At 38.5% G+C, this 11,981-nt stretch overlaps 1 protein-coding gene across 1 annotated transcript in view; it reads left to right on the top strand.

Annotated features, from left to right (window-relative positions):
• TERB1 (telomere repeat binding bouquet formation protein 1) overlaps positions 1 to 3,975 on the top strand; it is a 43,459-nt gene extending 39,484 nt beyond the window's left edge. The window contains exons 16-17 of the mRNA XM_026011669.2: positions 2,725 to 2,874; positions 3,184 to 3,975. Of these exons, the coding sequence (XP_025867454.2) occupies positions 2,725 to 2,874; positions 3,184 to 3,260 (227 nt within the window). The 3' untranslated portion in view covers positions 3,261 to 3,975. The remainder of the gene's footprint in view (positions 1 to 2,724; positions 2,875 to 3,183) is intronic.
• The last annotated feature ends 8,006 nt before the right edge of the window (positions 3,976 to 11,981 follow it).

The following is an 11,981-nucleotide window of genomic DNA, read 5'->3' on the forward strand; positions in this document are numbered from 1 at the left end:
AAGCTTTCTATGAGACAAACGAAAGTCATTTCCCTGCTTAATAAATATCCTTTAGTTCCTCCCCACTGACTTAAAGATAGTGAGAAATACTTAGCATGGCTTTCAAGATTATTCTTATCTGGCCCTCCCAACCTTTACTAGCCTCAACTTTCTTCTCACATTTCTCTCATACCTTGTACTCTAGCCACACCAAAGTACCTACAATTCTCTGAACACACTATGCTTTTTTGCTTTTTGGTGATTCTGCACAAGTTCATTGTTCTTGAAATATCTTCATCCCAGCCAACTTCCTGCCTGGCTAACTTCTAGTCCTTTAGGAATGGGCCACTAATAACATTAGGTGATAGGCAGATGGGGAACTTTATAATGAATGGATGTGGCTAGCATCACCCGAACCTAGTGATCAATCTTAACATTAAGAAAACAGAGAGTGGGATCCCTGGGTGGCGCAGCGGTTTAGCACCTGCCTTTGGCCTGGGGCGTGATCCTGGAGTCCCGGGATCAAGTCACACATCGGGCTCCCTGCATGGAACCTGCTTCTCCCTCTGCCCGTGTCTCTGCCTCTCCCTCCCTCTCTCTCTGTGTGTCTCTCATTAATAAAATAAATAAAATCTTTATTTTTTTAAATAAAATATTTAAAAAAAGAGGGAGATACTTTATGTGCCTGTTAATATGATGCAGTAAGAAGTCCGCAATACTGCCTGTGATGAGCTATACTAAAAACCATTGAATTGGGCACCTCGGGGGCTCGGTCAGTTGAACATCTGACTCTTGATTTCTGCTTCATGATTTCAGGATCATGGGATTGAGCCCCCGTGTCAGGCCCTGTGCTTGGTAGGGAATCTGCTTGGAGGTTCTCCTATCCCTCTCTCCACTCCTTCTTGTTTTCTCTCTCTGTAAAATAAAAATAAAAATAAAAAATAAAATAGGGGTGCCTGAGTGACTCAGTGGGTGAAGCATCTAACTTCGGCTCAGGTCATGATCTCAGGGCCCTGAGATCGAGTTCTGTGTTGTACACCCTGCTTAGCAGGGAGTCTGCTTGACCCTCTCCCCCTCCCCCTCCCCCAAATTGTGTTCACTCATGCTCTCTCTCAAATAAATCTTTTAAAATAAATCTTAAAAAAAAACCACAATTGAATCTGAATCCTATCACTCATCCAGATCTGATTACTGGTTTTACTAGTTTTTTTTTTTTTTTTTTTATGATAGTTACAGAGAGAGAGAGAGAGGCAGAGACACAGGCAGAGGGAGAAGCAGGCTCCATGCACCGGGAGCCCGACGTGGGATTCGATCCTGGGTCTCCAGGATCGCGCCCTGGGCCAAAGGCAGGCGCTAAACCGCTGCGCCACCCAGGGATCCCTGGTTTTACTAGTTTATTGGACACACAGGAACATTTTAAAGCATTTAACTAGAATATAATCAGTGAAACCTAGCCTTTGGGTAGCTCCATAGTACAAATGACCCAGTGTCTACATAAGTAAATGATAAAGAGGAAGAGAGGAGAATTGATAGATTAAGAGAAACTCAAGAGGGACCCCTGGGTGGCTCTGCGGTTAAGCATCTGCCTTTGGCCCAGGGCATGATCCTGGAGTCCTGGGATTGAGTCAGGCTCCCTGCATGGGGTCTGCTTCTCCCTCTGCCTGTGTCTCTGCCTCTCTCTCTCTTTCTCTCTCTCTCTCAATAATAAATAAAATCTTTTTTTTTTTTTTAATAAATAAAATCTTAAAAAAAAAAAAACTCAAGAGACATTTCAACTTAATGTAATGATGGACCTTCTTCGGATCATGGTTTAAACAAACCAACCATAAAAAGAAAGTTTTGAGAAAAAAAAGAGAAAGTTTTGAAATCATGGGGAAATTTTAACACTTACTGGTTATTAGATTATATTAGGTATAATTTTTTTAGGATTGATAATGGTTTTATGTGTTTGGAGGAAAGAGTCCTTCTCTGTTAGAGTTGCATATGAAGTATTTACAGATGAAGTGATACTTTATTTATTTATTTATTTTTTTTTTAAATTTTTATTTATTTATGATAGTCACACAGAGAGAGAGAGAGAGAGAGGCAGAGACATAGGCAGAGGGAGAAGCAGGCTCCATGTGCCGGGAGCCCGATGTGGGACTCGATCCCAGGTCTCTAGGATCACGCCCTGGGCCAAAGGCAGGCGCTAAACCGCTGCGCCACCCAGGGATCCCTGAAGTGATACTTTAATGTCAGTTTCAGGCTTCATAATCCAGTATATACATGGGGGGCAGATCAGAGTATAGCGGGTTGTAGACAAATATGACTGACCATGACAATAATTATTGAAGGTGAATGAGGGCTATGTGGAAGTTCATTATACTTTTCCCTTTACTCTTGTGTCTTTGAAATTTTCCTTAATAAAACATTAGGAAAAAAAAGACAACTGAGCATTAGGGTCACTTCTTTTGGATATCTTCCTAATAGTGACTCCTGCTCAGAACTTAACCAAGCTAGACAGTCCTTTTATATATATCACCCTAACTGTTCACACCTATTGTGTGTTTACACACACTATTGCAACACTTATCTCACAGTATTGTATCTGTTGTCTTTAATCCTTTATGACAGAATTTCTTGACATATTTATAATTAAGTTCCTGATTTCACTTCAATTACCATCATAAAGATGTTTGCTTTCATAGATTTGTTATTAGCTATTTTGTAATAATCTATACATCATTTTAATTTGTTTTCTTTTAGGTTGCATAGCAGTAGGAAAATCTCTGAATAGCCGGAATTTTAGCAAGCTCTTGCACTCTTGCCCATACCAGTGTGATCGTCATAAAGTCATTGTGGAAGCTGAAGACAGATATAAAAATGAACTAAGGAAATCACTTCTCTGTAACAAAAGTAATTAATCAGCAGCTTTGAAACTGTAATTATGACTATACTTTCTGAACTGTGATCCAGAACATTAAATACATTAAAAAGCTAGAGACCAAAATAATGTTGAAAAGAAAATGTCTCTGAGAAACCAGTGTTTTAAGACGTACCCAGGGAACAGATTTAGTCTCTGGTGGTTTAAAAATTCTTCCTAATCCATCTAAGAATTCCCACTAGAAGGTGGGGGGGAGGTGTGTAGGAAATACCATACTAATGGAATTAATGTGCTCTTACTCAGATTGATATTTTATCCTAAATGTTTTCTGTATTTTTCAGAAATTCTGCTGACCCCACGTAGAAGACAACTCAGTAGTGAATCTGCTACTTCTGAAAGAATAAGTGAATATATTTAATTTTTAAACCTAAATTGCATATAGTTCTGAGAAAAAGAGGACAAGCTGCAGGATTGTTCTCAATCTCATCATTAATGGTTCTTAAATGATAGCCCTTGGCTCTGATGAGGGCCATAGTTTCTAAAACAAGAGCCTTCCCACTTTCCTTCCTCGTGTTGCTTTCTCCCCCATTGTTTGTCAGCTGAGGAAGAAGCAGAAGGAAACATTAAGTACCTAATATGGATTAGGTGTTTCATAGACGTTTCCTTTAATTCTTATAATAATGTTATAAGGTAGGTTTTGTTTTTTTAAAAGATTTTATTTATTTATTCATGAGAGACACACACAGAGAGAAGCAGAGACACAGGCAGAGGGAGAAGCAGGCTCCATGCAGGGAGCCTGACGTGGGGCTCAATCCCGGATCGCCAGGATCACACTCTGGGCTGAAGGCGGTGCTAAACCATTGAGCCACCCAGGCTGCCCGGTAGGTTTTATTTTATTCCCACTTTAAGGTAAAATGAGTTGGCAAATGGCAGAGCTTACATTCAAATGCAAGCCTGTCTTTTTTCAGAAGCCCCTCTTCTAGCCTCTGGATCACATGTCTATTTTAAGAACAAAATTATTCTCCTATGTGTAAGTGCTTCAGAGAGATTTTGCAGCAAATTTTGGTTCATAACTATAGCACTTCACACCACCAGAATTGAAGAGACAAATAGTATATACTTCAAAACCCTGCTTAAAAATCAAAATACTTCTTAAACAATGAGTTAACTTCTAAGAATTTTTATTTAACTACAGGTTAACATTTCAAGTTTGTCACCATTCTAAGTTTATTAGAGACTTAACATTATCATTTTCTTCTCTTCATATCGAATTAATACCTGCAGAGTAAGAATAAGCAGTTGAGTACCTTACTTGTCAAAAAAACCCTGGAATTTAGTAATATCTATAGTTATTCTGTTATTTATTGCAGAAATATTTAGACTTGATAAATATGGAAACGTTTTGCTATATATTTACCTGGACATTTTACTTCCAAAGCCTTAAAGGAAATGTCAAGTTTAGTTGTTTTTTTTTTTTTTTTTTTTTTAAGTAATCTCTACACCCAGTGTGGGGCTCAAACTCACAACCTCAAGATCAAGAGTCATGTGCTCTACCAACTGTGCCAGCCAGGCACCCCTCGAATTTACTTTTTATATCTGGATCTTTTTCTTCTTTTCTTTTCTTTTTTCTTTTTCTTTTTCTTTTTCTTTTTCTTTTTCTTTTTCTTTTTCAAGATTTTATTTATTCATGAGAGACAGAGAGAGGCAGAAACATAGGCAGAGGGAGAAGCAGGCTCCATGCAGGGAGCCCGATATGGGACTCGATCCCAGGACCCCAGGATCATGCCCTGAGGCAAAGGCAGATGCTCAACCACTGAGCCACCTAGGTCTCCCTGGATCTTCTTCTAAGTTAAAAGTTTTGCATGAAAATTAAAATTACATACAGTACTCCAATAGGGCAGCCCACCTTTTGAAGTAATGTTTTCTGTAGAAACTGTTAGAAAATGGTTACTTTTCCATAGAAACATGTTGTACTTGGAAAACTTGCTTTTGACAAGGAGTTGACATCAAATTAATAATGGATTTTTTTCAACAACATGATTTAAAAGCAAATATATAACAACTAAAAATATATTATGATCATTTTACATAGTAAACTCATTTCCAGAGACTCATGAAGTGAACATAATTATGGTTATACTTTGAATATACAGAAGGATCCTAAATACTGTTAAGTGATATCCAGCTTATAAATACATGTGTCTTTTTTGTAAGAATCGCTTTAGCTAAAACCAAATAGTCAATAATTTGGCCTGTTTTTTTTAGAATTTGGAAAGGCATCTTGAGGTATGGAGTAGTTTGGTCTTATATCTCTTTTACAAGCAGGCTAGGAATTTTGGATATGTTGCCATTTTCTCCCCTTGATTTCCGTTTCTTTTCAAGAGACATTATGACTATAAGTTTGGTTTTAAGTTACATTCAAATTTGGAACCATTCTTTTGAGAAGAGACCATTGCAGCATCTGAGCTTTTAAAGAGCCTTGGCTCTCATTCAGGATGAACTGGTTTGTTGAGAAGGTTTGAAAAATAAGGGTCTCTAGAACTGAGCCTTCTTGCCTACTTTCCCCTACTCTTTCCTAACATTCAGTCAGTATTAAGAGGAGCGCTAAAGGAGCCACAGAAGAGAAGCCTTGCAGGGTAGAGCTGCTTCCTCGTAGGCTGCTGCAGTAACCTTTGAGAATTGGGCACAGTTATAGGACTCAGTGAGATGGCAGATGCATTAGAAAGGTCGGAATTGTCTTTATGTGAACAACTTCCAAATGCTAGTATCCTGAACATTGTAGTAATCTGTCCATTTCTGAATATAATGAATTCAAATCATTTAGCAAGTGAAGTTGAAATCCTGTATTTCTTGGGTAACAGCAGTTTTCCAGTAGACCCAAAAGGAAAGAGTAAATTTATTGATAAGTTTTTTGTTTGTTTGTTTTTTAAGATTTATTTATTAAGAGAGAGTAAGCACAAGAGCACAAGCAGGGGGAGTAGCAGAGGGAGAGGGAGGAGTAGACTCCCCGCTGAGCAATGAGTCTGACTTGGCTTGATCCCAGGACCCTGGGATCATGACCTGAGCTGAAGGCAGGTCAGCTGAGCCAACACAGGAGCCCCCATTGATAAGTTTTGAAACACTTTTTACCACTAAGTTTTTCCTTTCCACAAAATATTTATTGATCATCTGCTATGTGTCAGACACTGTTTTAGGCACTGGGGATGCAATGGTTTGCAAAACAGACAAAATTCTTATCTTCATGGAGCTTACATTCTAAGTAATACCATTAAGTAATAATCAGACATTATTTTCAATGATTTCTCAGCCTTCTGGGGGTAATATTTTCATTACTGTTTTAAAAGATCTGAACTATGGCTCTGTTCCTAGGAAAAGCCTAGGAAAGGTAGACAAATGGCTAGCAGTCTTGACCTGCAAGGGCAAGATTTTTTTTCTTTTTTCTTTTTCTTTTTTTTTTTTTTTTTAATTTTTATTTATTTATGATAGTCACAGAGAGAGAGAGAGAGAGAGAGAGGCAGAGACACAGGCAGAGGGAGAAGCAGGCTCCATGCACCGGGAGCCCGACGTGGGATTCGATCCCGGATCTCCAGGATCGCGCCCTAGGCCAAAGGCAGGCGCCAAACCGCTGCGCCACCCAGGGATCCCTTTTTTCTTTTTTTAAAAATATTTTATTTATTTATTCATGAGAATCAGAGAGAGAGAGAGAGAGGCAGAGACACAGGCAAAGGGAGAAACAGGCTCCATGCAGGGAGCCTGATGTGGGACTCAATCCTAGGACACCAGGATCAGGTCCTGGGCTGAAGGCAGGCACCAAACTGCTGAGCCACCCAGGGATCCTCAAGGGCAAGATATTCTAAGGTTGTCTCACCCCAACTATTTCAAGTCCTACTGAAGTAAATAGCAGCCTTAAGTGGAAATAGAAAACATTTCTCCTTATCAGCATCTATCCACAAAGATAACAGGAATTAGCAATGAATGAAAAAGCTTAAAGAAGGGACGTCTGGGTGGCTCAGCGGTCAGGCCGGCATGGAGCCTGCTTCTCCCTCTGCCTGTGTCTCTGCCTCTCTCTCTCTCTCTGTGTCTCTCATGAATAAATAAATAAAATCTTAAAAAAAAAAAAAAGGAAAACTATTTCCTAGTAATCATTACCAGAAGATAGTTATGTTTATAGATACCAACTATGTGTGTGTGTGTGTGTGTGTGTGTATATATATATATATACACACACACACTTTCTGTTTTAGAAAGTATCCCTAAAAACCAGATTAGTAACCTCCCCTTGTGCAGTCTATTTTTTGAGTTTTAATAAGCTGAGCACCCATATAGGTAATGAATGTGTTTTTAAAAATGAATTTCAAAAGACCCTTATTCTTTAAAAATATTATCAAGCCTGTTTATTAAAATAACAAGTGTTGATATTCTTTTTTATTCTATGAAGTAATGGAGCCCTTTGGGAAGACTATCTGTAAGATAGGTAAGCTGTTTGTTAATTGTCCTCACAAGAATGTTGAGAGAATTAACAATCAAATGTTTATAAATTTTTGTGTTTCTTGATTGAAAGATGTTGCAGGTATTATTACAATGGGATTAAGTTAGTTATTGAAGAATTCACAGTGATAAGGCCTAGCTTCATAGTAGGCACTCAGTTTTAAAAGTGACATGGATTTCTCTATGATGAATAGTGCAGGCATGAAGCTTTCTCACTACATAGTTCATATCCTTAGAATAAGTTAAGCACTTATTTGGGTCTCAAGAAGAGTCCTTTTTTTTTCCAGCAAGTACTAATATATTCTAAAATTCTCATTAATTACAGAAAAAAGAAGAATTCGTAAAAACTTTACTGAAGAAGAAATAAATTACCTTTTCAATGGAGTTAAGAAAATGGGAAATCATTGGAATTTAATTTTGTGGTCTTTCCCCTTTCAGCCAGGACGGAAGGCTGTGGATCTTGCTCACAAATACCACAAGCTGACCAAACGCCCCAAGTGTGTAGCTCCTTGATTGGAATACTTGTTAGTTTGAACTCTTAAAATACAATGCCTTGAGGAAACACAATTTAAAATATTCTTCTAAACTCTCATGAAACAGGGAATCTGAAAACAGGAATACTGTTTTAATTACATACTTTTTGTGATGCTTTATCTCATCAAATTATTAAAGTCATTTATAAAATAATAAATTTTTAATGTGTAGCCTAGTAAAACAAAATTCCTTTGTAAGATCAAACATTTGTTTAGGATTACGCTTTTATTTTTCTTTAAGCTCAAAGAACACAGGTCAGAGAAAAAAAATGATCAACCTTTAAACATTATTTGACATTATATTGTAATGGATACCATGTGAGACATTTGGACTTTAGTATATTCTTACTCAGTGGAAGTTCTTCCCCAGAACTTAGAATAGTTTCCCAAGCTGTTCTTTTTTTTTTTTTTTAATTTTTATTTATTTATGATAGTCACACAGAGAGAGAGAGGCAGAGACACAGGCAGAGGGAGAAGCAGGCTCCATGCAGGGAGCCCGACGTGGGACTTGATCCCGGGTCTCCAGGATCGCGCCCTGGGCCAAAGGCAGGCGCTAAACCGCTGCACCACCCAGGGATCCCTCCCAAGCTGTTCAAGTAAAATTCACAGCACATTAAATCAATGTTTAACATTCTGTTAACTAGGGCAGCCCTGGTGGTTTAGTGGTTTAGCGCTGCCTTCAGCCTGGGGTGTGACCCCAGAGACCCAGGATCGAGTCCCATGTCGGGCTCCCTGCATGGAGCCTGCTTCTCTCTCTGCCTGTGTCTCTCTGCCTCTCTCTCTCTGTGTGTCTCATTAATAAATAAATAAACCTTAAAAAAAAATTCTGTTAACTAAAATGTTCCTCTTCAAGAGGCTGATAGTGCAGTTCCTTTGAATACTCCCGAATTCTATGGTCATGTTCACTTCTTTTTGGTGTATGTTTTTTTGCTTTTTTTTTTTTTTTTTAAGATTTTATTTATTTACTCATGAGAGACACAGAGAGAGAGAGAGAGAGAGAGAGAGAGAGGCAGAGACACAGACAGAGGAGAAGCAGGCTCCATGCAGGGAGCCCGGTGCGGGACTCAATCCTGGGACTCCAGGATCACGCCCTGGGCTGAAGGCAGGCGCCAAACCACTGAGCCACCCAGAGATCCCCCGCTTTTGCTTTTTAATTTTTTTTTATTATTTATTTATGATAGTCATACAGAGAGAGAGAGAGAGGCAGAGACATAGGCAGAGGGAGAAACAGGCTCCATGCACCGGGAGCCCGATGTGGGATTCGATCCCGGGTCTCCAGGATCGCGCCCTGGGCCAAAGGCAGGCGCCAAACCGCTGCGCCACCCAGGGATCCCTGCTTTTGCTTTTTAAAAGCTTGGAACATTTTTTTAAATTGCTTGTTTTTAAGTTAGTTTTCCTCTAGTGGAAAACCAAATTATTTGACCTCAATTTCCTATTTTTCTTATTCTTTTTATATTCCTATCATGATCCCTAAAGGATGCTATTGCAGCCTGTATTATACTTAAAATGCTGTTTCTGTGGCAAAGTGATTAAGTATCAGGGCCTCAAAGCTCACCTGTGCTTATAGCTATTTGGGTATATACCCATTGGCTCACTGCTTCATGTCATTGTAGGTCTCTGACTTAATGATAGAAATACTATTTCTTCAGTCCCAAAATGTATTTCCCTATAAGTTTGTATTCTTTTACCTTTTCACATCATAACTATTTCTACTTTAATAAACTCAGAATTTTTATTTATTTTTTAGTTTTCTGATCCACAGTGAAAGTTCCAGAGAGAGCCAATATGCAGAAAATTTTCTATTTAAATCCAAAATGTCCTTTTAAACAAAAGATTAATTTTCATTTAGGAAAATTCCTTATAGTGTTTAAAGTATGAATGAATTTAGTCCATTATCAGTATTTCCTAAGCACTATGGGGATTATTTAAATAGTTTGGTGGGTTATTTTGATTTGTACTTCTCAGGATTTATGAAAATTATTTTAGGTCAAAGGAGAAAATATATTGTCTGTTGTTTCAGCTGTATTGGTTTAGATAACCAAGATGTTTCCTAAATTGTTCAGATACAACTTAAACATATTTTTTCCACTTCAGTTGGGTCCCAGATAATAGTTCTTTTATTGATTGGAAGAGATGTATGTAACAGAAAAACCAAACACTGCTTAAATGAAGCATCCTCAAAAATATGACATTCTATAGCTTAGACACTGATTTGTTTCAGTTACTGAGGCTATATTTAAAATAAGCAATATTGGGGTGCCTGGGTGGCTCAGTTGGTTGAGTGTCCAACTCTTGGTTTCAGCTCAGGTCATGATCTCAGGGTTGTGAGATTGAATTCTGTGTCTGGGCTCCATGCTGGGTGTGGACCTGCTTAAGATTCTCTCTTTCCCTCTGCCCTTCCCCACCTATAAAAAAATAAGAATTAAGAAAAGGAAATAACCAATACTATATTGCCTTCTGAACCGTTGGAATTTTATCCTAATCCTTGACTAACTTTTAGTTAACATGAGCTGCTCCTTTTTCCTTCAAACAGAAATATTTGGTAATAAAATAAATGAAGGCATATCAAAAGGAAAGCCAAGGAATGATGACATATATTTGAACTGTTTGACTTTAGGAATTCAGACCTGGCCAAATCAACAGGGAATAAAAAATTATTTTAATAATAACAGACCTTTGGAGTTGGAACTGATATCAGTTATAGTTTGTTGCAAGAGGCATGAATTGCTGTACAACAACCTGGACATTGGTGGCTCTTTAATTTTATGTAAATCCTCAGAAACATGGAATTTACTAAGGATGATAATTGATGGTCATTTCTTCTTTATACTTAATGAAATGTGCCTTCCTCAAGTACCTTTTGGAGAACCACAGAAGTTGAATTTCTTTTCTGCATACTAGTCCTTGAGAAAGGTAAAGAATAGGTATCCATCACTTCTTTTCCCTCTGCATTCTTTATCTTTCATGCTGATAAGCCCCATTTACCTCAGCAGAACAGTTTCCTCTCCTATGAGCTTACTCACTGACCACTGGACACTTCTTTGTCTTTATAAACTGTGTCCAGAAAGTAATGTGGCTTGACTGCAAGAGTAAGGAATCAGCTTTGCAGGGCCCAATGAGGTTTCATGGACTTCACCGAAGATACTTCTGGTTATTCTACATGACCATCTCTCAGACTGTAGTCAAAAGTTAAAATTTACAGATCATAGTTTTAACTGATTTCTGTTTTGTTCTTAGGCATTTATTTTTAACCCCACTACTTTAGTAGTCTGTTAAATTTCATCTTGCTAGATATAATCTGTACCCAGTTTGTCATCCAGTATATTAGGCATCCTTTCCTGCTTCAGGTCATCCACAGCTTAAGTGTGCTGCTGCATTCTCATCCAAGTCACTGATGGCAACTTGAGTCGGTTGGGTCAGGTTCCTAGCAGTCTCTGGTTGTTCCTGCTCATCAGCCCCCTCTGGGCTTGGTGTTTAACCTGCCTCAATGTTATCACTCAACTTAAAATTTTCACTTTCTTGTCTATGATGTGAATTGCCAGATGCTCTGTTGAAAACTGCATTTGCTACGTCTGCAGCATCCTCTTGCCTGGTATTCCTGCAAAAAAAAGACTGTAAATCTGGTCCTATCTTTTCCTTTTCCAACTGGTCACATTGGAGTGTTCTACCTAGGGCTGATGAAGTTCACTGACCTATAGTTGCAAACTCCCATCTTCTGTCCTGTGAAAATTTAGATACTGCTTGCCCTTTTACAATTTAACACTTGCCAGATTTCCAAGGATGTAACCCTTAATGGGTTTTCACTCTCATCATCTTGTTTGAACCTTACTTTCAGGTTGGCAGATGCTATGCCCATTTGCTGGATCCTGTAACTCTTGCTGCCAACATTTTTGGCAGAGCTGGATCAGAATTCTACTAAGCTCATGTAGGTGGTTACTTTTCTGCCATATCCCACTTCCTTGTGATATTTAGAAATGCCTTGTACAGTGAGCTGTTTTCCACAGAGGGTAGCAAGAGCCCTCAGAGGCCACACCTAGTTATGCTAGAAGGTGAAATGTCCCCCTCCCCCATTACTTTATGATTGTCTCTCCTTGACCTTTATTCTTTCATTTTCTTTC

Source organism: Vulpes vulpes, chromosome 12, assembly GCF_048418805.1.
Source record: "Vulpes vulpes isolate BD-2025 chromosome 12, VulVul3, whole genome shotgun sequence".
Classification (NCBI taxonomy): Eukaryota; Metazoa; Chordata; class Mammalia; order Carnivora; family Canidae; genus Vulpes; species Vulpes vulpes.